The following is a 23,469-nucleotide window of genomic DNA, read 5'->3' as shown; positions in this document are numbered from 1 at the left end:
TTAGAGGAGAGGGAAGGTAGCTCAGGAGGGTTCAATGATGTGATCTACTATGCTCCAGGTGTCCCAGTGATGGAGGATGGCTGAGCACTCCTGACCCCACTCCTCCCACAGGCTGGAGCCCTGCCAGCGTGTCTGTGGGCAGGGGACCACAGCAAGGGACATGGCTCTGAGGATGGTGACAACTGGGCCCTGCTGGGGCGGTGGCCTTGCCCTGGGATGGGACGGGTCAGGGTGCAGAGGTGCGGCTGCAGCCTGGGGCACGCTCGCAGCACTGGATGGCAGTGTTACACAAGTTCAACCAGGTCTTCTTCCTTGCAGGTTTGAGAATGAAGACAAAACGTGTCAGGCCTGCGACTGGAGATATGTATTTGTCAGAGGGGGCATCCGTAAGTACTATTGTGACATATTCTTTGCTCTTCTGAACCGATCCCCTTCATTTCCTTCTCTCTCTCTCTTTTTTTTTTCTTCTTTTTTTTTTTTTTTTTCCTCCGGCTACTTTCCCATGCCTTCTTTCCTCCCAGCTCTTTTCCTCAGAGTGTTTCCCATGCCTCTTCTGAGCTGACTGGGCACTGGAAAGGTCGCAGAACTAATCAGCAAGCTTTGCAACTTGAAAAGCAATATATAAAAACACAGCAACCATAAACCCAGCAAAAACAATCTCTCCTCTTGCTTCCAACTCTTTAGCTTTAGGCAGAATGGACCAGGAGGAGGAGAGTGCATTGGCACCAGCCTGATGTATGTGCATTCAACAACAAGACTGCCAGGACCAAATATACTGCAGGGAAAATATGGAATTTGTACAACTGACAGTTTACTCCTGTTAGGGAGTTTGCCTGTCACTGGTAATGGCACAAAGCAGTGATTCCAGGGTTGCTGCTAAGCCGGAGCAGTGTGTGTGTGCAATACCAGTACAAATCTGTGTGATTGCTCTGTCACTCCGGAGATGTGTATCCTTGGCAGGGAGCTATGAAGTCAGTATAAGTAGCTTTCTATGCACCATTGTGGCTTTGTTCCACCTGCCTGGATCCTGAGCTGGGATTTTTCTCCTGCTTTTCATCTCATTTCTCTTTGTAATACCAGGGTCACACTTTAATACAGCAAATATAATTATAGTGCAGCTACGCAGTGTGACTCCGTTTCATGATACCTGTAATTACCATTTGTTCGTGTAGCTAGCAGGTTAGTTAATTCAGTGAACAAATTACTCATTATCAGTCTACTTTCTGAATTAGTATCTCACATTCTAATTGCAATGGTACTTTTTGCACGTATATCCAGGGGCTTACTGTGTGACAGCCATTTGCATTATGATTTTATTTGCATTATGAGCTTATGATTGAGTTCCGCCTGTGTACAAACATATGGCATTTATTTGCATGGCAGTAGTATGGCAGGTTAATTCAAAAAGTTAAACCAATACCCACATTAGTAACGTACACCTATCATTCCTGTGGGAAATCCCTGCCCTGCTGAAACATGCCTGTACTCCAAGGAGTTCGTTCTGGGGCTGGCTCTTGTTTTCACTAGCCTCCCTGTTCTGTGCGCCTGGGCTATAGAGGTGATGCAGTTGCTTGCATTACAGGTGATTGGCAAGGCTTGCAAACCATAGCAAAGCCTTGGGATTGGGAAAAAAGTCACAAAGGGCAAAGCTATTCTCCTTTCCACCTCTTCCCAGAGGTGGGAAGCCATGGGTATTCTTCTGCTGGACTCAGAAGGGCTTGGCTACTACTCAGGGATTATGGCCTCACATTCCCAATGCTGACATTAGTTTGATTTATTTTTTTGTTTGTTTTAAATTTAAAAAATAAAAAAAAAAGCACATTAGTAGTTTACAAGACTCACACTTCAAAGGGTTCTCAGGCTGATGTCCTGCAGCCATTTGATATTAGAAGGTGGCAGGAGGCAGCTCCCTGCTTCCTTCCTTCCCCTTCTCTCCTGCCTTTGTTCTTTATCCCCAGATAAAGTTGCCATCAGGAAGCAGCAGCAGCAGCTCGGCCAGTGCTGGAGGTCTGCTCTACGTAGCTGAAGCGCTTCCTCAGCCAGCCTGGAGCTGCTGCTGCATGGCCAGGCCAACAAGTCTCTTCCTCTGCACTTTTCATCTGCTTGATTACCTTCTCCCATGCAAGGACCTCCTTCCAAGGCCTGTGCACCTTGTTCTTTCCTTCCTTTGCTATTCCTTCTTCCCTACCCTCCTCTCACTCTTGCTCCCTGCCACCCTCCCGAGCTTGATGTCAAATCCAGTGCAGCAGGAGGGGTTGGCAGTGTACAGTTCCCACAGAGCTGGAAGAAGTCGTTTTGCCTCAGACCTCTCCGTTCCTTCTCCCTCAAAATAAAAATGTTTCATTGATTTTCAGGGAAAGAAAAACAAACCAAAATAAAAACAGAGAAAGAAGTATCAAAGCCAAGCAGAAAGCAACAGCAAGACAATGAAAGTCCTTTCCAGCTTGTATGCTTATTGTTCCCTGTACTCTCCCTTGTCTCCCTGTTTTTGTTCTTTCAAGCCTTTCCTCTCACTTTATTTTTCTGCTTCCCAGTCTCCCCTTCATCTGTCTATGCTCTCTTTGTAACCTAGTGTTTTTCCCCTGGGGAATTGCCTCTGCACATTAGAGGAAATTGTCACTTGGTTAATATTTTTTGTGGGTCTGTGACTGCAGGATTTTCAGAGGATCTTGGAGTAAACAGGCACTCACAACTCTTTAAATAGCACTGGGAACTCAGCCCCTACATCTCCTGGGATTCCAAGACTATGTCTGAAACTGAGGGCTGCAGGTGCTGTGACAGGACTGGGGAAACACAAACCTCTTCAGCTTCTTGTGCCAGAGGCCTGGGCTCTAGCCTGGCCTTTTTGTGTGGCGAGGACAGATCGCGTGGTGTGTGGGGAAGAGGAAGGGGCACTAGCAGGAGAGGTGCCCTAGGCAGTTATTAAACCGTCTTTGTACGTGTACAACAATTAAGATAATTATATCTCTTTGAGTAAGAGGCCGTTTGTGTGCTTCTGCTGTTTATATGTATCTAGAAGGAAATTGCAGGCAAGTGCCTGCCAAGTATATCCCTAGAAATATTTTTGAAACTGTCATCCACAGGCATTGAATACCAGAGGCTGTTTAATCTCTCGCCCACTCTCTTTCTCTTTCCAAGCCCCCACTTCCCACTCTCTGGCCTGGTTTTTGTAGGGAAAGGAGTTCAGCTTTTTATTGCAGTGTAAAGAATTAGACAGTTGTGTTTGAGAACACACAGGACTCCAGAGGCGTAACTGCTGGGTTGCCCTCACTTGTTGATAAAGCAGCACCAGTTTGATGCAGAGGGTGGGGACCAGTGCAGTGCTCAGATGCAGGGACACCCTTGGGGACACTCCCAGTCCCTAGGGAAGGTGCCTGGTCTGTCTGCTGCCCTCAGCTGGCAGCACCTGAAGCTGGGCCCCCACAGGCCCTGCCACCCTCTCTCCTGCCATATGTGTGCCGTGAGCCGTGGGATGCAGAGGGGGCTATAAAGAGCCCTGCAAAGCCTCTGGGTGCTCAGTGATGGAAAGCTTCTCCTCCCTGCAGAGACAGTAACGGTGGGGCAGGAATGAGGGAACCTTCCCCTCATCTCCTTCTGCTCACAGGGCTGAGAGGTGAAGACAAACAGCTTGGGTGCAAGGGACTGGAATATTGCAGAGGGGAAAAATCTGCTACCACAGAAATGGGACATGGCATCTCTGGGGTATGCTGCTCTTGAAACATCACATATCACTTCTATAGTGGCCTTTTAAAAGTGGCCCCTTGCAGTCCTGGGTATTCTGGTCCTGTTTTGTCCCATCACTAGTGTAGCTGATTTTTTGATCTCCTGTACTGTGAGGCAGATGGATTTTTGGAATGGATGTGCTTCGTCTATAGGCATCTTCTTTCTTCATGATTTGCGTTCAAGTGGCTGTTATGAGTGACCTGTGAAAATGAAATGCAGAAGGAAACCTGCAGAGAAATGTGTAATGAAACTGAGTCAGGTTCATGGCACAAACTTACCTAAAAATCTGTTGAAACTCTCCAAACTAATCCCTGTACATCCATGTCTTGCAGTGTGTGGAGGGACCTCTGTTCATTGTTACCAAGAATAGAAGACTCGAAATCATCCAGAACTCCTTATGGTTCACCACAGTCAAAACAACCGGAAACAGCAGTGCTGAACTGTCAACATATACTGTGGGAAAAAGCAAAGAAGACACCTTGGTAAGCAATCAAGACCCTTTTCAACAAGCACTGAACAGTCATATGTACCTCTAAAACAAAACTTATGTAATATTACTTATATTTGAAGTTAATCAGAACATGAAATGTGATCCCAAACTAGAATCAGACATAGATCAACTCATTGCAAATCTAGTATATGGAAACAGTGGATCTGGCCTGTAATGATACTACCATCATGTCACCAGGAAATCTTAACAGGGAAGCAGATATTAGCAGAGACAGAACGTTTTCTAACAACTTTCTAATTTCAGTTAAAAAAATAAAAAATAAAAAGCTCCAGGGCCGCTTTTCTCTGCACATTTCCATCATTCAGGACTGACAGTCCAGGATTTAGTGATTTTTTTCCTAGACGTTTTCTGTGATCCATTGCTTGAATTGTCGCTATTAATAGCTGGTATTCCTGGAGATAACAGGAGCCCCATACATGGAGCCAGCACTTTAGGCCATCTATAAAGTCTGAAGTGTGCAGTTAAAAGCACAATCCATCTGCTCCTTGGAGTCACAGGGATCTTCCATGGAATAAAGTGAATGTATCAAGTCAGACTAAGTGGGGTGAAAAGTACTGAAAAAAAGAGTGACTCAGTCATCTCTTCTTTGAATACTTCAGCAAAGAATTGGATCGTTTCTTATTCTGCCTGAATTAATGTGTCCGTTTTTATTGTTTTTATAAAATAACAATTGACCTATTGGCAACTTTAGAGTTTCTAGGTGAATCTAACACCTGCAGATCTTGGGTTCATAATTGGTTACAATGCACAGAGGCAAAAAAGTCAAGTTAATAGTCTTCCAGAGGAATTGACTAATGTTTATATATCCACTTACGAGAGCAAATTAATTACATTCTGAAGGACTTCAGCTATTAAAACCATTTTAGGAGAAAATACAGGACTTTCTTCCTTACCTTCCCACACATATGGGGTGGGTCCCTCATATTCCAATTTCTGTTTTCTTTTCATGATATATCTGGCCTGGTGCCGACCTGTCCACCTGAGGACACGTGCTCTGTTTAAAAGAGAGGTTAAGCTAGCATTTGTGTTTCACTCAGATCTTTCCAGAGCTTTTTCCTGGAAGCGTGAGCTGAGGCTTCGCTGCCACAGCCCTGACCACAAGTGACAGCCAAGGGCAAAGATGCTTCCTTGGAGCACAGATTTTTATGTCTTTGGACAAATCGAAATTAGTAGCTACCAACCGTAACAATTGTCTGCACTTGAATTCCTTGACAGCTGAGCGAAAAATCAAACAAACTGATCCCCGAGTCCCTCCTCTGATGCATTTGTATTGAGTAAATTAAAAAGCTGCGGTTATTTCCTGTTGGATTCAATGAGCCTTGTATTTGGGCAGGGTGATGCAATCAGGACTGTCAGCAGCTCTTGCCTCCTCGCCCAGCTGTCACACACTCCTACAGCCGAGTGCCACTGTGGCCTCTCAGCTGATGCCCTCCCTCTTCAGGCTGTGAGGCTGATTTCTGGTGGGGGTGAAGCCATAGCCATTTCTCATTGTTAGTTTACTACGACAACATAATGTTGATGTGTCTCCTTTAGCAAGAAAAAAAACAAAAAAAACAAAAAAAAAAAACGCTTTTACTTCCTTTCAGCTCCAAGTTTTGCAAAGTGTCAAAGCAGTACTGAGTACAGAGCAACAACAAGATGGGTGGCAGATGCCTAGCCTTTCTGATGGGTGGGAGCAAGATGAGGCAGCTTTTGCAAGCTCCTGTAAGAAACCTGAATGTTGGGAAAGGATTGTGCTGATTTTTGTCCTACTGCTTTCTCTGGAGCTCTCTTTTACAATATGTTGTCATAGGATGAGTAGAACAACACCTTTGTTTTCCAGTGGTTTAGCTCCTCTGGTGGAATGACAAGCAAGATGCTCACAGGTTTAACTCATTATAAAATCTAATAGAGTTTATGTTTATTTAATCTACAAATAAATCCAAAGGAAAGATAACTCAGCCTGTCCCTGTAAGTAATAAGCGTGTTAGAAAATGGATCATTATTTCTGATAGCTTTATATTTACCCTTTTTGGCAGGGGGATTGGGAGGACCTTGAGAGAAAAGGAGGGATGGATTTTTTTTCTGCTCAGCCACTGAAGTATTGCAGAAATATTCCTGTTCATTACGGAAGCAAAATGCGGAAAGTTCTTTTAAAAAATTATTTACCCATAAGTCTATCACAGCGTGGTATGCTAAGGCTTCATCCTACAACACGCTTCTGTGATGTTACAAACTGGAATGCTTACATAATCATACCAAGGATAGAAGACTTCTTTCCTGTTGTGATACAAAGCAAGAAATTAGTCTCAGGAATAGTTAATTTTAGCTTTTCTATTAGTGGTTTCATTCCCCTACCCCCAAAACAGCTAATGGAGTGACCACCAGTGATTAAGAGAAAATCTCCCCCTTTACATGAGAAGATCCTGCTCTAGCAGGGGGATTGGACTAGATGGTCTAGATGATCTTTCAAGGTCCCTTCCAATCCCTAACATCCCGTGGTTATGTGACCCACGCTCTGCTTTGCAGTACTTGGGCTACACAGATTTGGTTTCTGTAGTGGGCGTAAGCTCATTAACACCAGCCACAAACACGCACGTTGCTTTTTTGGTGGTTGTTGATGTTCCCCATTAGGCCAGGAAATGTGTGGGATTTTTCAGTCTCTGCAAGGTAAGTGCTGTTTTGGACAGTGTCCCAGGGCTGTGGCATCACTGGGGGAGCTGCAGCACAGCGAGGTGGTGATGTGGCACTACCATTCCTAGTTCTGAAGTCCCCTTTTTCCTGTGCCCCCATATTAGCTGGTCCCAGGCTCCCCCATACCTGGCAGGGAAAACTCCTGATGGGGCTAAGAAGACAGGAGCTAGGAACCAGAGAGAAAAGTCATATTCTGGAAGAATTTTGGAATAGGAATAGCAGAAAATATACAGCCACTGCTCCTGGGAGATCAAATACAGCTGCCGCCAGAAACAGACGTCATCTTCCAGGATACAGCCTTCAGTTCCAGCTGCCCCTCAGAAAGAATCCATGCAAACAGAGAACAAATAGGCCTTGAAACAGGTTATACCGTGCTGTGGAGAATGACAAAATTTCTGTATCGGAACAGATGGAAAAGGTGAAGCCTGCATATTGGACTGAGAAGACAAGTTACAGGGTATATGGCTTACACAATGCTGAGTAATAAAGAGAAAGTATTTTTGGGTCCTGTGCAAGCTTTCCATGTAGCATGGAAGTACTGGAAGAAAATGGAGGAAAATGAATTTAACAAAAATAAAAATTGATATTTGTATCCTAAGCTATGGAAATTCTTGTCATGAGATGTTCTTCAGGAGGTTTGTGGCATTGATTCAAGACCAAACCCATTTTTTTTCCTTAAGGTAGTTAAATGACTGCATGACCACAAACAGTGCTGTGACAAGAGGGTTGTATTAGGACTTCCACCTCCTTGAAAGTCTTTGAAAGTGGCATTAAACAGCTTGGTAGGTGATATGGCTGCTGAAGGATATTTCCTTCTCCTGTTATCCTCATATTGCCAAGAATTTGGCATGCTGGAGGTCCTGATTCTGTCCTAGCTGTGACAACACAGGAGGTTTGGGGTATTTTAAATTATTAATTTCTTGCTTTAGAGTGTGCCTCAGTGAGCCGCTCCATCCAGACAGAGAAAGGAGAGGAAGATCGACGCAGTGGATGCTGCTCGTGGTTGTACTCCCCTTTACAAAGATGCTAAGCTTGCAGGTTTCCAGGAGAGGATCTTCATCTACAGCATTTTATCACCTTGAGGTGTTCCACCAGAGCCCAAGGCCCATACAGCATTCAAAAGCAGCACATCTCAGCAGAGAATTCTTTTTTAAGAAATTGGTAAGAGAAGCTACATCCTGGCTGTGCAGGTCCCTGCCTGGTTCCTATTTGGATGAGAAGCATCTTTGAGTTGAAAAAAAATGGAGGTACCCAAAGTCCACGTTTGTATCCTAGAGAATTTCAGGTACCTTTACTGTGTTGTGCTGTGATTCAGAAAGAGCATTCCTGCATCATGGGGGAGCTGCTCTCCATCCCCCTCTGGTTTTAGCAATGGATAAGTACACATTTTAGGTATATGGAAGGGGAGAAGATGAGAAAAGGATTATATGAGGATTTTGCTACTCCTTTTTTTCTGTGCTTATTACTGGAAAGTAGTCTTTGGGATTTTCTTTGGCTGAACTCCCTTATAACCCTCATTTGTAACAATGTCATCTCAAATTACAATCCAGATATTTTTCTGTCAAAAGCAAGGGGAGAGGAAGGGTTGGTAGTAAGAGATGATATATTGACTTGCTTATACCCTAAAAAAGGGTAGACTGTGAGGGTTTAGTTTATATTCTGGGAAGACAAGAGTTTTAGATTTATCTGTGTGTATTCTGGAAATGCCCATGCTGGGTCTTCTCCCTGTGTGTAGCTATGCAGTCAGACCACCAAAGACTTCAGGGACTGTTACCAAATTTGTCCAAATTGCAGGTAAGGCTCAGTGCATCATCTTCACTGCTTGGGGCAGACCAGGTCACTGTGCCAGGTATGCAGGACTTGTGTTCCTGTGAGAGAGAGAGAGCATGTCTCAGGACGCAGCCTGCTCAGTGATGTGGAGCAAGAACTGTTCATCTTTTGAGCAGATTGCTGTCGTACCAGTCCCTAGCCCTGGTCAGTCTATTTCTGATAATGTAAATGCTTAACGAGAGCTTCTCACCCTCTATTTCTCTCTCCCTTATGCATGTTAGTGGCATTTGATGTTCACTGAGTCCAGTGGAAATGATAGCAGTGATGGGAAGAGGAATAACAAGGATTGTTGTGTCCAGCTGAACATCGCAGACAAATGGTAGGGATTTGGTGGGGGGGAATACTACTTCTGTATTTATGAACTGTTTTCACATATTCTGTATTTATGAGCTGTAGCTCCTACAAGAACCATGTATTTTGAATTAAGAATACCGATTCTGTAGAGCTAGACCCAAATCTGTGTTTCACAACACTATCGTAACTTCTGGACAGTAGAGAAATTGACAATGCCAAAGTGTCTGGTGCCAGGCTCGAGACACATGCTGTTCTCTTGCTCCAGCGCTAGCAGAGTTAGCAGTAAACATGATGCCAGTCTTCCCATTACTTTTTTTTCCAGAGAAATGAACAATTCCACGTTGATACTATGAAAGAAATGACTTAGCGAATGTATGTCACAGACATGGGAAGCATGAGAATATGAGAACTGATTGAAAAAATGGGTACTGCTTATAGACAGAAAACAACACAAGTTCAGGGATCCCCTTTTGTTTTAACTTTTCCATGTTCATTGTGGCCTGTAATGCACAAAAGTGAAGGGCTGGGCCAGGCCACTCTCCTGTGGTCTGCCCGAAGTCCTGACATGCTGGGTAGGCAAAGAGAAACAGGAGGCTATGCTTTTATACGGGTACCAAGGGGCAGAGCTGTCCCATGGTGGTGGGGAGCAGTGGAGAGGGGACACACGGACAGAGTAACATCTGAGGAAAAACAGACGTTATCATTCTGGTAGAGAGTAAATGAGTGAATGCTGCCCTGGAGACTTGAGTTTCAACTAGGAAAATTAATCAAGCACAGTACAGAACTACCTGTTTTTCAAAAATAGAAGGTAGGAAAAAAATATTGCAAATGGCATTGCATTTGCTTCCCAAAGAAAAGGAGAATGAGGAATCAGAATCCTGCTGGAACACAGCATTAGTCGTGGCCTTTAATTTCCTGAGACTGTTAATTGCAGCAAACAGCAGCCTCCATGCAATGTTCCAGGCCTGTGAAAGCACAGGTTTAAGCAAGGAAATATGTTTCTTACAGTGGAGATGTTGCAATTTTCTTCTAAATAATGAAGTTGGACAAAAAACAAGGAGCTGATAGGCAACATATGTATATTCTCTGAATCTGCAGTACCCGCTCAAATTTAAGGCAGAAGCACTGAAAGAAGAACATTGTGAAGAGACTGAGTAAAACCTGCAATGTGCTGGGGACTTTTTACAAAAGGACAATATTTACATGCACGGTAAGGACCAGATGGCACAACACTTCTGAAAAGATTTTGCTCTCCATTCTTTTTTGCTGGCTCTGGGTATTTTTCAGCAGCTGCTGTGGAAGTGTTCTCTGTGTAAATAAAGTTGTGGCATTGACAACGGGCAGTTTAAGACCGCAGGACATTCCCATGGCCTCTGCAGCTCTAAATGGTATTTTTTCCCTGAGAACCTTAATCTGCCTAAGACCAAAATGCTTACAAGTGTGGAGATGCATCTAGCTGCTATATGAAAAACAGATAATTTCCAGCTATTTGAAACCCCATGCAAAGGCAGTCTGTTCAACTTTTGCCAAAATTTTCTTCTTACACTAAAACTTGAATACCTGTATATGGAACTTGAGTAGCACACAGTTGCTTATCCAGCCTTGTAGCCCTGTACTGGGAAAAAATGCTGGGACAGCTTTAACACAATCAGGGGAAAATGAGGATTGTATCTTGACCATGATAGGGTGTCCTAAGGCAGCAAACGAAGAGGACAGGAAGATAAAATTGGGTCTTTTATTGGTGTTACATCTGTTTTCATCTTTCATTTTGTCTTTGATTTTATCAGTTTCCTTTTCAGGATTTTTCTTGGCAGTCTAGCTTTTGTGGCCAGCAATGCAGTGTACAGGCACTGAAATTGTGGATGTGCAGGGTCAGTCATAGAGAAAAATTGCTTGATAATACTGCTGGATTAAGCCTGCTGTCCCTGCAGCTGAAGTTGTGTGTAAAAAGTATCTTTGAAGAAGGTCCTATTTTCTCCTGGAATAGTAGTTTGCGTTGTTGTGTATGAAAACTGTTATGCATTGAGCCACTGGTCTCAGGATCTCATTTTAATGGTGACAGCAAAGCTGGGTCCCTTGGGTTTTCTGAGACCTCATACATGACGTGTAAGGCTGTTGCAATATTAGGTTATTTTTGCATTTTTCTTTCGCATTTGCCTTTGTCATTTTTGCAACATTCCTTTAAAAATGTGTAACAGGATAGGTCATTAATTGTGAAAAAGAAGCATTAAGCCCCAAGAATTAAATGTGCTGTGGTCCAGCCTGGTCTTTTTCTCTTAGTTCCTCCTCAGGTTTAGGAAACAACCCCGAAGGCTAATGGTTTGTGCAGAAACAAATCCCTGCTGACTGAAGTCTCTTAGCTGAGCCTCTTCTCCCCAGCATCCACCCTTTAGCAGCTGGTCTGAGCTGGTTGTCCCAGCCCTCCCCAAGAGGAGGAAGAGAAGATGTCATCTCCAGAGAGCAATACATTCCACCATCAAATCTGTATCTAAAATAGGTGAATTAATGACATCACAGTGGCTACAAAGGAAGTCTGGGATGTTGTTTTAGGGGAGGACCTAACCACTTGGCAGTCAGAGTTTATAAGGTGAAATGGCCACGTAGTGTAGGAGAGCATTCCTGCTACTTGCTCAGCGTACCATCCCCATCAGACAAAGCTGTCCTTCAAGGAGAACAAGCAGAGTATTTTTAGCTTTGTTGGGAATTAATTTCTGATAATCTAAATTACTGTGAAATTGACTGAAAGATTAACATACAAACTGGTGTAGCAAAGACTGAACGAGTGCAGCTGCTTTTAAAAAGATGACTCTTAGGGAAGAGCTAAGGCTGGGTTTTGTCATCAAGTGCAGGATTAAAAGCTGTAGGTTAAAAACAAAAACTGCTTTAAATAATTGAAAACAGACTTCTAGAAACATGTGGGCAGGGGCTTATGTATGGAGGCTAGAAGGTAGGAAGGAGATAAATATGCAGAGAGCAGGCAGAGGTAACGCATTGCATTGCTTCTAAAATGAGCTAAAATCAAGTAGCCTTTGAAACATGCAGTCTCGCCCCCCTCTTCTAGCTGCAGAGTAGTCTTCATTTGTTGGCTTTGTTTTCCATCAGACCTGCCAAACCGTCCTCTTTTGTGGCCCCATGGCCACTAGATCCAGTTGATGGACATGTGGGGAGTGTGTGTCCAGGACCCGAGTGAGGAGAGAGCATTTTGGTAGCAGGTACCTGTTAGATCAGTTGGATCCTGACATGGTGCTTCAGCCCCAGAGGACTGGTGGGCTGGGCTGGTTGTCCTGGAGGCCACGTCCGTGGGGACTGCAGCAGGTGAACATGCAGCTCCTTGCAGATGTGGACACAGATGGTAACAGTTTCATCTTCGTTGAGAGCTTTCAGAGCTGTGAAGCAAAACAAAAGTATGAAATCTAATAATGAACAGAAATGTGGCTGTCATTTCAAGGTGACTTTTGAGTTCTCATCTAGGCTAGCTCTCCAAAGTTAGTTGCTCTGAAATACATTTAAAGCTACTCAGTTTGGAAAGTCCACGTATCAGACAGGCAGAAGCAAGAAAGACTTAGTGCATTAGAAAGGAAAAGACACCATAATTACTTCTGTTTTTTCCTGATTATTTGAACAAGTGAGTAGTTGAGCATCTCAGAAAGAGAAAATTTCCTTTGTGTTCTGAAAGGACGAGGAGGACCACCTGATTATAGCAGATCAAAAAGAGCTCTGTTTTTGTAGCATGTGTGGGTAGATTATAGCTCACAGCCACATGAGCTGATCTGTGGGCCTTTTCTAAATATGTTCTAACTGTCATGGAGGGTACTGTTCCTTTGCACAATATGGGGTTCAGAGGAAGAAAATACTCCAGCATAAGTTCTCTAAGCCACCGCAAAAGTAAAAATTTTACTCAGACTGAGGTGGTCCTATGGGGTGTTGAGGACTTTCTTAGTGTTTCAATATTTATGCTTTCCTCTGTGTTATTGCCATTAGCTGCTGAGCAAAAATCTGAGAAGCCTTTTAAGAAGGAAGGAAAAAGTAAGACAGGCAGTATCTTAAGAGTGGCTACCTCTTGGGAATGCTAATAAAAGTGCACCTCAAGACATTTCCCACAATTAAATATTTCAATGAAATATAGAATTTGCATCGCTGCTGCTCAGTCTCTTTTGAAGTCTGAGTCCCATCAATATTTTAGTAAAAGAATTTCCTGGCAAATGACAACAAGAAAACAGAAAGAAAGAGTTTTAAACAACTAGCTTGCAGAAGCTAGTTAACTTATAAATGCCCATACCAAAATCCATTAACAGACCTTACTCAAACAGATATTTCATTGTCAAAATGTAAGGATGAGTTGCATAAGTTCCACAGAGGATTGCTCTAGGTCTGGCAGTATTCATTAAATTCATTAATGAGCTGGATGATGACACACAGAGAATTGTTATTAAATTTGCAGATAATTTCAAGCAGCAAGAGACTGCAAGTATGTTAGAAGCCAGGATCAAAATTCAGTGATCATGATAAATTGCAGATATGATCTGGAAAATGTGGGAAGCATTCAATATAGGAAGAGCTACCTTTAGACAGTAATGAGGAGCTACAGAAATGCAGGACAGCAAAGAACCATCTTCAAAGCGATCCTGTGGTTAAAGATTTAGCAGGCATTGTAGACCACAAATAGAACAGGAGTCAATAATGCTGGGCTAGTGCAAAAGAAAGGAACACCATCCTGCGCTGCCTGTGCAAGTGCAAATTCCACAGGATGGACCAAGTGTCCACAGGATGGACTAATCAGGATTGGGTGGCATGAAAAAAACATAGACTGTAAGGAAAAAGAACCAATGCTGTCTAGCCTGATGCTGAAAAATGGACAAAAGTCTTAAAAAAAAAAAAAAAAAAAGTGACAGTTTGTTCCAAAGAGAACAGGGATAATCTGTCTATATCCATGATGAAGGACAAGAAATAATGGGTTCCAATTTTAACAACAGAGATTCATCTTCAATATCAGGATGAACGCAGATAGCATTTCCCTAAACACAAGAATAAGTTTCCTGGAGTGTCTTTGGTATCTCTGGCACTGAATGCCTTCAAGGACGTGTCAGTAGTAACTTAGGCACTGCTGATCCTACCTTAGGCAGTGGGACAGGCTGAGGGATTTTCAGTCCCCTTCTGTGCTACAATTTGATAAGAAGCAGAAAGAAAGAAAGAAAGAAAAACAAAAAACAACCCACTGAGTAATTTACATGTTTAGTTAAAATTAACTATACTAATCTGAATATGCATCACTGCAGTCAGCTTCTGGGGAATTTAGCCTTCAGTTGCTAAGAATGTAAGCAAGAGCAAGTTGAAAATTTCAGAATTTGTAACTTGTCAAAATTTGAGCAGATTTTCACAGAACGACACATCCTTGTCACCCAGGCCCATCTCCTTGATACATTTTTAATGGTAGCCTCAAAACATGGGAATATTCAGTTACAAGAATATATTTAACATGGGAAAAAGTCTTTTTTTTTTTTTTTCCCTTCCCCTCCAGATCTCGCTGGAGGGAGTTAAACAATTTTTGCTGAAACTTTAAAAAAAGAAAAGATGAAAAATTAGAAGCCAGCTTTGTGTTGATCCATAAAATGAAACATTTCAGCCAAGAGGCCATAGTTTGATAAAAGTATCAACAATCTGAACACAGGGTGCAGTACATCAAAAGAAAACAGACCTTCAACTAATGGTGGAACTTTAACCATGCCCACTGTAGTTATTCACCTGCAAGTGAGGGCTTACTGTTTCATCAGTGTTTATAATGCCCTTTGAGATCCTGATAATGAAGTGTATTTAAAGATTTGTGGTGTTGATAACAGTGATGCAGATTTGAAGCAGTTTCTTGGATGAGAGAAAAAAATGAAACCCATGTTTTTGTAAAACTGGTCTTATATATTATTTATTGAGCTTTCCACAAGTATGTTATTCTCATGTTCTTGTTTAACAGAGCAGAGGAGTTTGGAATGTTTCTAATTTAAATGGGCTCTATCGGTCTCTATTACCATAGGTTAGCAGGCTTATCGAATTAAGGAGTGTGTCATCAAGAGTTTCTGGTGAAGCTCTTCTGGCTGCAGAGGTGGAAGATGAGACCTGAGCCCAGGATCCATCTCATTTTTCACACCACTGAGATTTGTACAACTGCTCGAGACATCTGGATGCCTGGCTTTGTAGGTAAGAGGGATTTGCAAAGCTAAAGGTAACTTCAGCCATATCTTCTCCCATGTGTGGTACTTTCTCAGCAATAATTGAAAAATCATCTATTAATATTCACTTGAGCTTGAAAGTGATTTTTAGGTACTATTCTGATTCAAATTGTAGAAATCTTTGCTCAGACTTCACTGCTGTTAACAGAAAAACAAGTAAACAGAAACAAAGTAAGTAAATAAATATACACCAAAAGCAATGTCAAGTGTTAAACTCCACTGCCCAAACCAAAAAATTCACTGTGGTGTTCAGCTACATAAATTAGCCAAAGGGGGAGAAATGGCACCATAAGGTTTAGATAAACCATCAACAGCCTGTAAAGTTTTTATAACTATTATAGGTTAGATTTTTTTGTATAGAAATACTTGCGTGTACACAAGGTGAACATGTATAGATAGATACAGACATACAAGGACATGCATTTTGATGCTGGAGCTGTGTTAGTGGGTACTATAAATCATCCAAGCACAGAAAAGAAATATGTTTTATGGTGGTGTTTGCAATTTCTTCCATATGTTAAATGCTTTTCAAAAGCAGGAGATTATATTGTTTCTGCTGTGACAAATGTACAGTTTAATAAGATGCAGATAAACAGTGATGAGAGGGCTATAGCATACAAACAGCATGATCAGGGCTATGGAAGGCACATACTGCATCTTGCTAGTTTCAAGGTTTTTATAAACACATTTCATGCCTTCCTCCACACTTCAGGCTCCTCATTCCCACTGCACACCAGCTCCCATCACAGCTTATGTAATTAATCATGATAAAACCTATTTCAAACAGAAAAAGTCCACAGGAATCTTCTGCAGTGTTGCAGAAGAAAATAGCCAAGGATTTTGTAATCTACTCAAGGCGAGTATTCCTTATGCACCTTTTCCAGTCCAGTAGGAACAGACTGACTGGATAGAGCCTGAATTCAATGCGAATTCACCCATTCCTGCCATTTAGCGCAGAGAGCTTTCATAATACTTTGACATTGAATGTGGCAAAAGTGGAGAATCTACCTGGTCCTGGAAAACCTGGCAAGTTCTGATGAGATTGATGGCAAGATCCTGACTAAAGGACAGAAAAGAAGAAACACTGATAGCCATCAAGGAACTGATCTCCTGGTGATTAGAAAGAAGTGGCGGAGAGATTTTAGCAGAGTCCTTGCTGTTAAAGATAGAAAAAACAAAAATCCACTCTAAAGACATGCTGTTAGCACAGGAAAGCAGGAGACTGCTGATCTCACTTGGCTAGTGCTCTGATTTGTTCAGATGCGCGATCTTCAAGACAGGAGAGAAAAGGACACCTCTGTTATGCTTGAGCAAGGACTAGAGTGTTCAGGAAATGGTATCGTTTCCCTTCTGATTAGCTGCATTGCTCTTGGTCCTATTTGGGATTCCAGTCCCCAAACTGTTCCCAGACAGTATGAGACAAAGCTTCTTACACAAAATTCTGTTTAAAACATCCAGCAAATAAGGTCTTCTAAACTGTCCCTGGTGTATTTGCAAAGAATGCAGATTTCTTTTCCACAGTATTTTTTTATTGATAAAAATGAACAGAGGATCCATTACTAATGGCGTTCTGGTATTTTAAACTTTATACAAAGAATTTCTTCTCAGTATTTTTGGTTTGGTGATTTCTCCAGGCTGAAGGGACAAGTTCTCCCATGCCTGAAATTCACCACTGGTCGTTTTTTCTTTTTTTCCATTTATTTGTTTTTCCTAATGATGAGAGGTCAATGAGAAGTTTGTCAAAGATCACCCAAAATTTCAGTTGCGAAGACAGCTGCAATCCTGTTGCATAAAGACAGAAATTCAGTGGAGCTCAACAAGGGTGGTGCATGCTGGCCCTGCGGAGCTCTGGATGTTTCCTATTATGTCAGTTTTGTTCTTATAGCTCTCACAATCCTTGTAGATATAGAGGTATACATTTGGCTCATTCTGTTTAACTCGTGGCTCAGAAACTGTCAGTACATGCTACCTGCCTTCTTCAGCCTGACAAGTTCAATTTCTGCAAAATATGTTAACGTGGATCAAAGCAAACCTCTTGTGGGCAGAGATCCCTGTGGGAGAGTTCTCCTTGGAGAGAAAGCTTCTGCACTCGTAAAAGTCTGGCAGATGGGGCAGCATCTCCTAACTGGCTTTCCCTCTAGGGAAGGGTATGTACAGGAAGGACTCGGTGGAGCAAGGCCCAAGTATTTGACTGTCTGCTGATAAAAGTTCCCAAGAGTCCTTCTGATGGAGGTGAAAGGAAGAGCCAGCTTTCTGCAGACCTCAGTTGGTTTGGGGTGGAATGGCTGAAATCAACCATTTTTCCAACTGCTGCCTTTTTCTGCTGAATCCGTACAGAACTTAGTGCACAGAGTAGAGCATTAGAAGTTTTTGAAGTCTTGCTCTATAAAGACGAGCTAAGAACTGCAGAGGAGTACCATGAAACTGTAGCTGAGAATACCTACTGGAAGTAATGCAAAGCAAAAGAAGAGTGAACATCACTTGGTCTGCAGCTTACTGGTTACAACGACAAGATGCAGAGTGGTTTTCTCCTTCTGGAACTCCACAGAGGGGAAGTAAGGTGGGCAAAATTAACAGTACCCCATAACTTGCTCCTACTGAATGCTAGGATGAATCTGTTCTGCTTGTAAACCTTCAAACTTGCTAGTCAATCTAGCCACCAATTTGAAAAAGTTAATTGAAAGTTTACAAAACAAAGGATTCTTCTGTAAAAAGCCGAGGAAATCAAGACTGCTGCTACGGTCTGATACCTGAAACTGTACCATGAAATAAGCAAAGGGCTTTGAACTGACGCTTTAAAAAAAAATCTACAGTATGTAACATAAAAGATATGCTAAAACCTCCTTAAAGCTACAAAGAAATTATGCTATAGCGGTTCTAAGAAACAAAATAGGAGAGAAGAAGAATTAATGCATGAGCTAAGGTCTTATTTAGTTTGCTGTAGGAATGTCTGTAAAACCTATTGCTCTGTTGTTCTAATGATGTAGGCTAAGACACAGGAGATAAGAAAAGCCAAGGCACTGAAAGCTGTTGCAAAACTAGGTCACTGTTAAATTAAACATTTTATGAAAAATAGAACCTACCTGGAGCAACTCTGAAAACCTCTTTGCCTTTTTCATGCACTCGGCTACAGAGGGGCACTTACACCACCTCACTGCGTCCATGGGGAACAGCCCCAGCTTAGACAAGTCTCGGCACCGACACCTGAGGCAGCAGCTCCATTTTTTCTTGTAATTAATGTTGAATATTTTTGAAGGAAGTGCCACAGGGTAATGTGTAGTTATTGGATCAACAGCCCTGTGAAGGGAAAGCACTGACCCAGCCTCAGAGCACCGCAGGCACGACAGCGAGCAGGACAGCTGGCACCGGTCTTTTAAGCACCAGTGGGTATTGCCCTGGTGTCACAGCCACTGCACACAGTGCTGGAAACTTGCACCTTCCGAAGCTGGGGTAAAATGACCCCTTTACTGCAATCTGGATGAAAAATCTTCAGGAGAGCATGAACAGGTGCATGGGAACTTTTCTACTGCTGCAGTCATCAGCAGAAGATGGATAACTGTATAAAAGGGTATGGACTTCTTTTTTTTTTTCTTCAGAATTTCTCACTTGAATAATTGCAACTGTTCCAGATACCATTGCCAGAGAGTCAGTGTGCAAGGCACGCCGCAGCCACAACATCCTGGGACATCCCTGCTTTTGGTGCCAACCAGCAGGCCCATCGCATATAAGCCTGGTTTTGATAACATCCAACTGAAGTAACTCCTCAGGATCTTAGGAAAGGGGAGAAACATGGACACTAGGCAGGGGCTTTTAAGACAGGGTAGAGATGTTGGTAAGTGCTCTGGGTAGAGATGCTTCCCAGCATCTGTCCGTGGGCTTCTCACAGACATTGGGGTCTTTTCAGGGTGAGTTATTTCTGCAGGAAAAGGATAGGAATAAAAATCTTATCCTATCTGCTGGAGAAGCTGGTGGAGCACATCCCTAAGAAGCGTGCAAGCTACTTTGCACAGCTAATTAATGTCTGGAAACTCATTCTAGCCAACAGCAAAGGCTTTTGCCCATGTGACGGATCTGCTTATAAGAGCTGTGCATCTCTGAGTGATTTTGTTGAAGGCGTTGTGACTGATAAGGGTTTGGTGGTGCAGTAATAAACACAGAAAGAAGTAAGAGCGCGGGACAGGCAGAACGCAGGCTCACACTCTGCACGGCCGCTGAAAACAGCAGGAGAACAAAAATCAGTGAAAAGGAAGAGGGAGGCGAGGCTCGCAACCCGGAGCGAAGACCTCGCTGAAGGCAGGGACCGAGCAGGAGGCAGGGACTGAATCTCACCGCGGGTTTGGGCACCTGCAGGCGGCCCGAGGGCGCCGAGTTCCTCGGGGAGGGTCCGGAGCCCCTCGGCCGCCCCCAGGTACCGGGAGCGGCTGCGGGGGGGGCACCGGCACCGGGGCTGGGGCCGGGTCCGCCCCCGTCCCGCCCCGCCGGGCTCGGGCTGCCGGCGGGAGGCGCGGTGCGGCCGCTGCCTGCCTCCTGCCTCTCCTCCTCCTCCTCCTCCTCCTCGCCGCGGCCTGAGGGGCGCTGAGCAGAGCGGCGAGGCGAGGTGGGAGAGCCCCGCGGGTGCCTCGGTTGCCAGGGTAATGGGGGCGGCCGCGGGCAGGGGGCGGGCGGGTCCCCTCTGCCCCCCGGGGGGCTCGGGCGCTGCTCGCGGGGCCCTCTGCGGGCTGGGGCCCCGCTGGGATAAAGGGGGGGAGCCCCGGTAGGGCCGGGGAAGGGGCCGGTGCCCCGCGGGGGGAACTTGGAAGCGCGACGCTCGGCGGTGACGGCTCCCTCCCCCGGCAGGCAGAGCCCGGAGCCCCCCGCACCCGGAGCGTCTCCGCGGGCATTCACCGGGCACAGGACCGGCGGCGAGCCGCGAGTGTTTCTCCAAGGGAAACGCGGATTTTCCTCCAGATCACGGCACCTGCACCGACACAAGCGGCGCCCGACGGACCCCGCTGCTCGCCCCCGCTGGACACAGCCCTCGCCGGGGCCAGGACGGCCTGGTAAGTCACTGCGAGGGGCTGCCACCGTCCTGCCCCCGTGACACTGAAGGGTTACGGTGGCTCTCGGCTGGTTTCTGTTTTGGGAAGTGCCACCGCGTAGGGATGGGAGAGGAGGAAAAATCCGCCTTCGGTAAACGACACCACGCTGCCAAAACTCACCTTCGCGCTGGCATCCCGCCCCGTGCATCGGTGGCTCCCCACCCCGGGGAACGCCGCGCTCGGGCTGTGTTTGTGCGCTTCTGTGGGAAGTGCTGGGAGAGCTGCGAGTGTGAAAAGCGCCTGGTGAAGGCACGGTGTTATTTGTAGTTGCTCGCTGAAGAAATAGCAGAAGAGGTTAACTGTAGTTCAGAGCTTTGGGGATGGAAGGCGTTTGATACCATCTTAAATGATCTCCGAGGTTGATTTGGTTTTACATAGATGCAGAAGGCTGTGCATATTTTCCTTCATCTATTTCTTTCTTTCTTTCCTTTTTTTTTCTTTTTTTTTTTTTTCTTTGAATGCCAGGTTTGTCCTAGTCTTGCAGCTCAGAAGAGCTAGCAATTGTTTGCTGTGGAGTTATGATTCATAACGCTTCCTCGCCAGCTGATTGTGAACGCTTCCACTATACTGCCTTGTAAATCTGCTTAAAGGAGAGGTCAGATGTTGAATTGTAGTTGTGGACTTGGAGGCATGGGGTTATAAGCACAGAATAATAGTACTTACTGCTTGAATGTGTATGTGAGATGCTGAAGAAACTGTTTAGACCCGGCCAATACCGTCATTATTTTTAGATGCGCTGTTCTTTTTTCTAGCAACACGACTAATAAAGCAGTCAGGCAAGCATTCCAATTTCCTTCCTAACTGGCTACAACTGTGGTGAACTTTTTAAATAGCGCTTTTTTTTTTTCCTCTTAAAGTGTAGTGGTAATCAGAAATAGTTACTTGCTACACGTCACGCTGAGGTTTATAAGCAATAGATGTTTAAAGGTTGCTGTTCAACCTAGCTGATGAAGTTTTCTAGTTTCCCTTTACTACCTGGCCCAATATGAAGCTGTGTGTAGTCACTGTTGATGCTGCCTGCCTTCGTTTCTCTCCAAAGCTTCCTGTGATGCAGGTAGTGCAGACATCTGTTTTAACCAAAATGACACCAGAGGGTAAGAGGAAAAAGCATGTCTTCTCTAAGCAGTGATTACCTCCTAACCCCTGATGAGGTGCTCCAGTGCCTGGCACGTAACTGGTGGAGGCCACAGGTATGCTGCAGGTGAGCAGAGCCCTGTTCATTCCTGAGAGTAACTCTGCCTTAATGCTCATGGGAGGAGAGCTGAGCACAGGGGCTGGAAATGCTGGGATCTGTCACTGTCCCCTCGAGCAGCCAAGGAGGGGAGAGAAGGAGAGGGCAGCACTGTCCCAGCAGACTGCAGCAAACTAGCAGATGGCGGGGGAAGAAAAGAAGCTGCTGTATGTAGAATAGCAGGAGGGCAAAATAGCTGCAGTGTGTCGTCTTAATGCTGTGTGTTAGTCTGTGGAGAAACTTCTGAATGTGCCGTGGCTTGTGCTTCCTGATGGAATACAAGGGTGTTGCTGGGTGATTATTTTTTTGTCCTCTTTCATACTGTGAGCCTCCAGCTTTTCAAGAATGAAGGGATAGCTAACCCAGAGGCTCTGGCTTGAAGTACCTTTGATTTCTAAATCCAACCACGCAGCTGTAAAGCAGCAGCAGGAGGGTGAGCACTTCTGTCCTTCTGAACAGCTAGTGCGTTCTGTGTGCTGGGTGCCTGGCACTTAAGAAGCATTTCTGCAAACACATCTAGGCTCTGTAGAGGGCAGATTGTATGAGCAAACAGGTCCACGGCACTGAGCAGCTCCAGAATGTTTCAGAGGACAAGTATTCCATCTAGTTTTCAGAGCTGACGTGCCCCTGGTTCCTCGTGGGACTTTTCTCAGCTTGTTCACGATCGCATTAGTGTAAGAATTCATACTATGTTATTACAATTACAAAGAAAACTCAGGTGCAATAGGATTATGATGTTGGTAATTTGGGGAAGCGTTTCTTTGTGTCAGTCTTTGAACTGCTGCCACCAACGTGGCATGAAACAGTGCTCCGCCATCTAAAGTATCAAATGAGATGTAAGCTGGGCATCAGGGCCTTGTGTTACTTCTGAAGATGTAGTAGTACTTTGAGCTCTGAACACTTGCTGCTGTCTGCATGTTAGAGAAAAGCTGACCAGAGGAAGAGCTGTGCTGGCCAAGCACGTTTCAGAAGCACTTAGGTGCCCCTTGGTGATGATGGACACCTTCAGTGGCTTGCAGAAGCGTCTGGACAAGTCAGTCGCTTGGTTCCTGTTCAGTTACACACCTGATTCCTCAGGCTAGAAAATTCCCTCCTTGCATCTTTGAGCACTGACACGTAGTTGAACATCTTTCTTCATATTCTGAACTGAATTGCTAAGCTCCTACACCTCTAAAAACTTTTTTTCTGCAAATTTCTGCCTTTACTCAATCTCTTAACTTCCTGTGTAGTGACCCTTTGTAATGTCAGAACACTGCTCGAGTTGTGCCCTTGAAGTGGTGTTTTATAGGAGTTTTGATGTGGCTAGAAGGCACGCAGTCTGAAGTAATTTGAAAAAATTGGCATATCTTTATACACTTGAAAAGATAAAAATAGATATATTATGGAGGCTAATGGGGATGGATTACCCTTATCCTTTAATGATAGAGTGACTTTTAAAGTTTTTTTTTTTTTTTTTTTTTAAGGATGCTGTTAATATTAGTGAATCTGCAATGTTTTCTTAGTCCATATACATTTTACCATGAAAAGACTTTTGCATAATTTTACTTACTGTTTTTAGCTGGAGTGATAGCATAGTGTGGTGGCTGGGGAATGAACTGATTTCTGCTGTTGTGCTTTATGAAGAGAGGAGCAAGAAAGAGGAGCTAATTTGTATTTTCCTCAGTGGTTGTCAAGCTCTAGAAAGATTGTAGAGTCAAGAGAGACTGCTGCTACCCACTTGTGTCACATCACATCTTTTGCTGTTTTTTTTTTTTTGTTTTTTAACTTCCCTGTAGATGATGGCAAAGATTGTGGAGGGAGACGTAGATTAAAATTTCAGCAAGCAATAGAGTTCTGGCATTTTGGTGTCCCAGGAGCTCTGCATTGTCATGCTGGAAGCAGCTCTCTGTTCCTTGACCCAGGAGCAGC

The 23,469-nt window shown here is 44.1% G+C and overlaps 1 protein-coding gene across 7 annotated transcripts in view; it reads left to right on the top strand.

The window, feature by feature from the left end:
- Positions 1-4,067: 4,067 nt before the first annotated feature.
- Positions 4,068-23,469, top strand: part of RGS6 (regulator of G protein signaling 6) — a 280,872-nt gene continuing 261,470 nt past the window's right edge. For 4 of the 7 annotated variants that reach the window (XM_068684076.1, XM_068684074.1, XM_068684075.1 and 1 more), the window contains exons 1-5: positions 4,068-4,205; positions 8,959-9,056; positions 10,040-10,241; positions 15,057-15,220; positions 20,089-20,291. In XM_068684076.1, coding sequence (XP_068540177.1) covers positions 15,133-15,220; positions 20,089-20,291 — 291 coding nt within the window. In that variant the 5' untranslated portion in view covers positions 4,068-4,205; positions 8,959-9,056; positions 10,040-10,241; positions 15,057-15,132. Of the gene's footprint in view, positions 4,206-8,958; positions 9,057-10,039; positions 10,242-15,056; positions 15,221-19,687; positions 19,884-20,088; positions 20,292-23,469 lie in introns of those variants that run through there. The other 3 variants (XM_068684073.1, XM_068684078.1, XM_068684077.1) reach the window with 3 other exon arrangements.

The sequence above is a fragment of the Anas acuta genome, chromosome 5, assembly GCF_963932015.1.
Source record: "Anas acuta chromosome 5, bAnaAcu1.1, whole genome shotgun sequence".
NCBI classification, from domain to species: Eukaryota; Metazoa; Chordata; class Aves; order Anseriformes; family Anatidae; genus Anas; species Anas acuta.
Note: the sequence above shows the minus strand (reverse complement) of the source record. Positions and strands in the feature narration are given on the sequence as shown.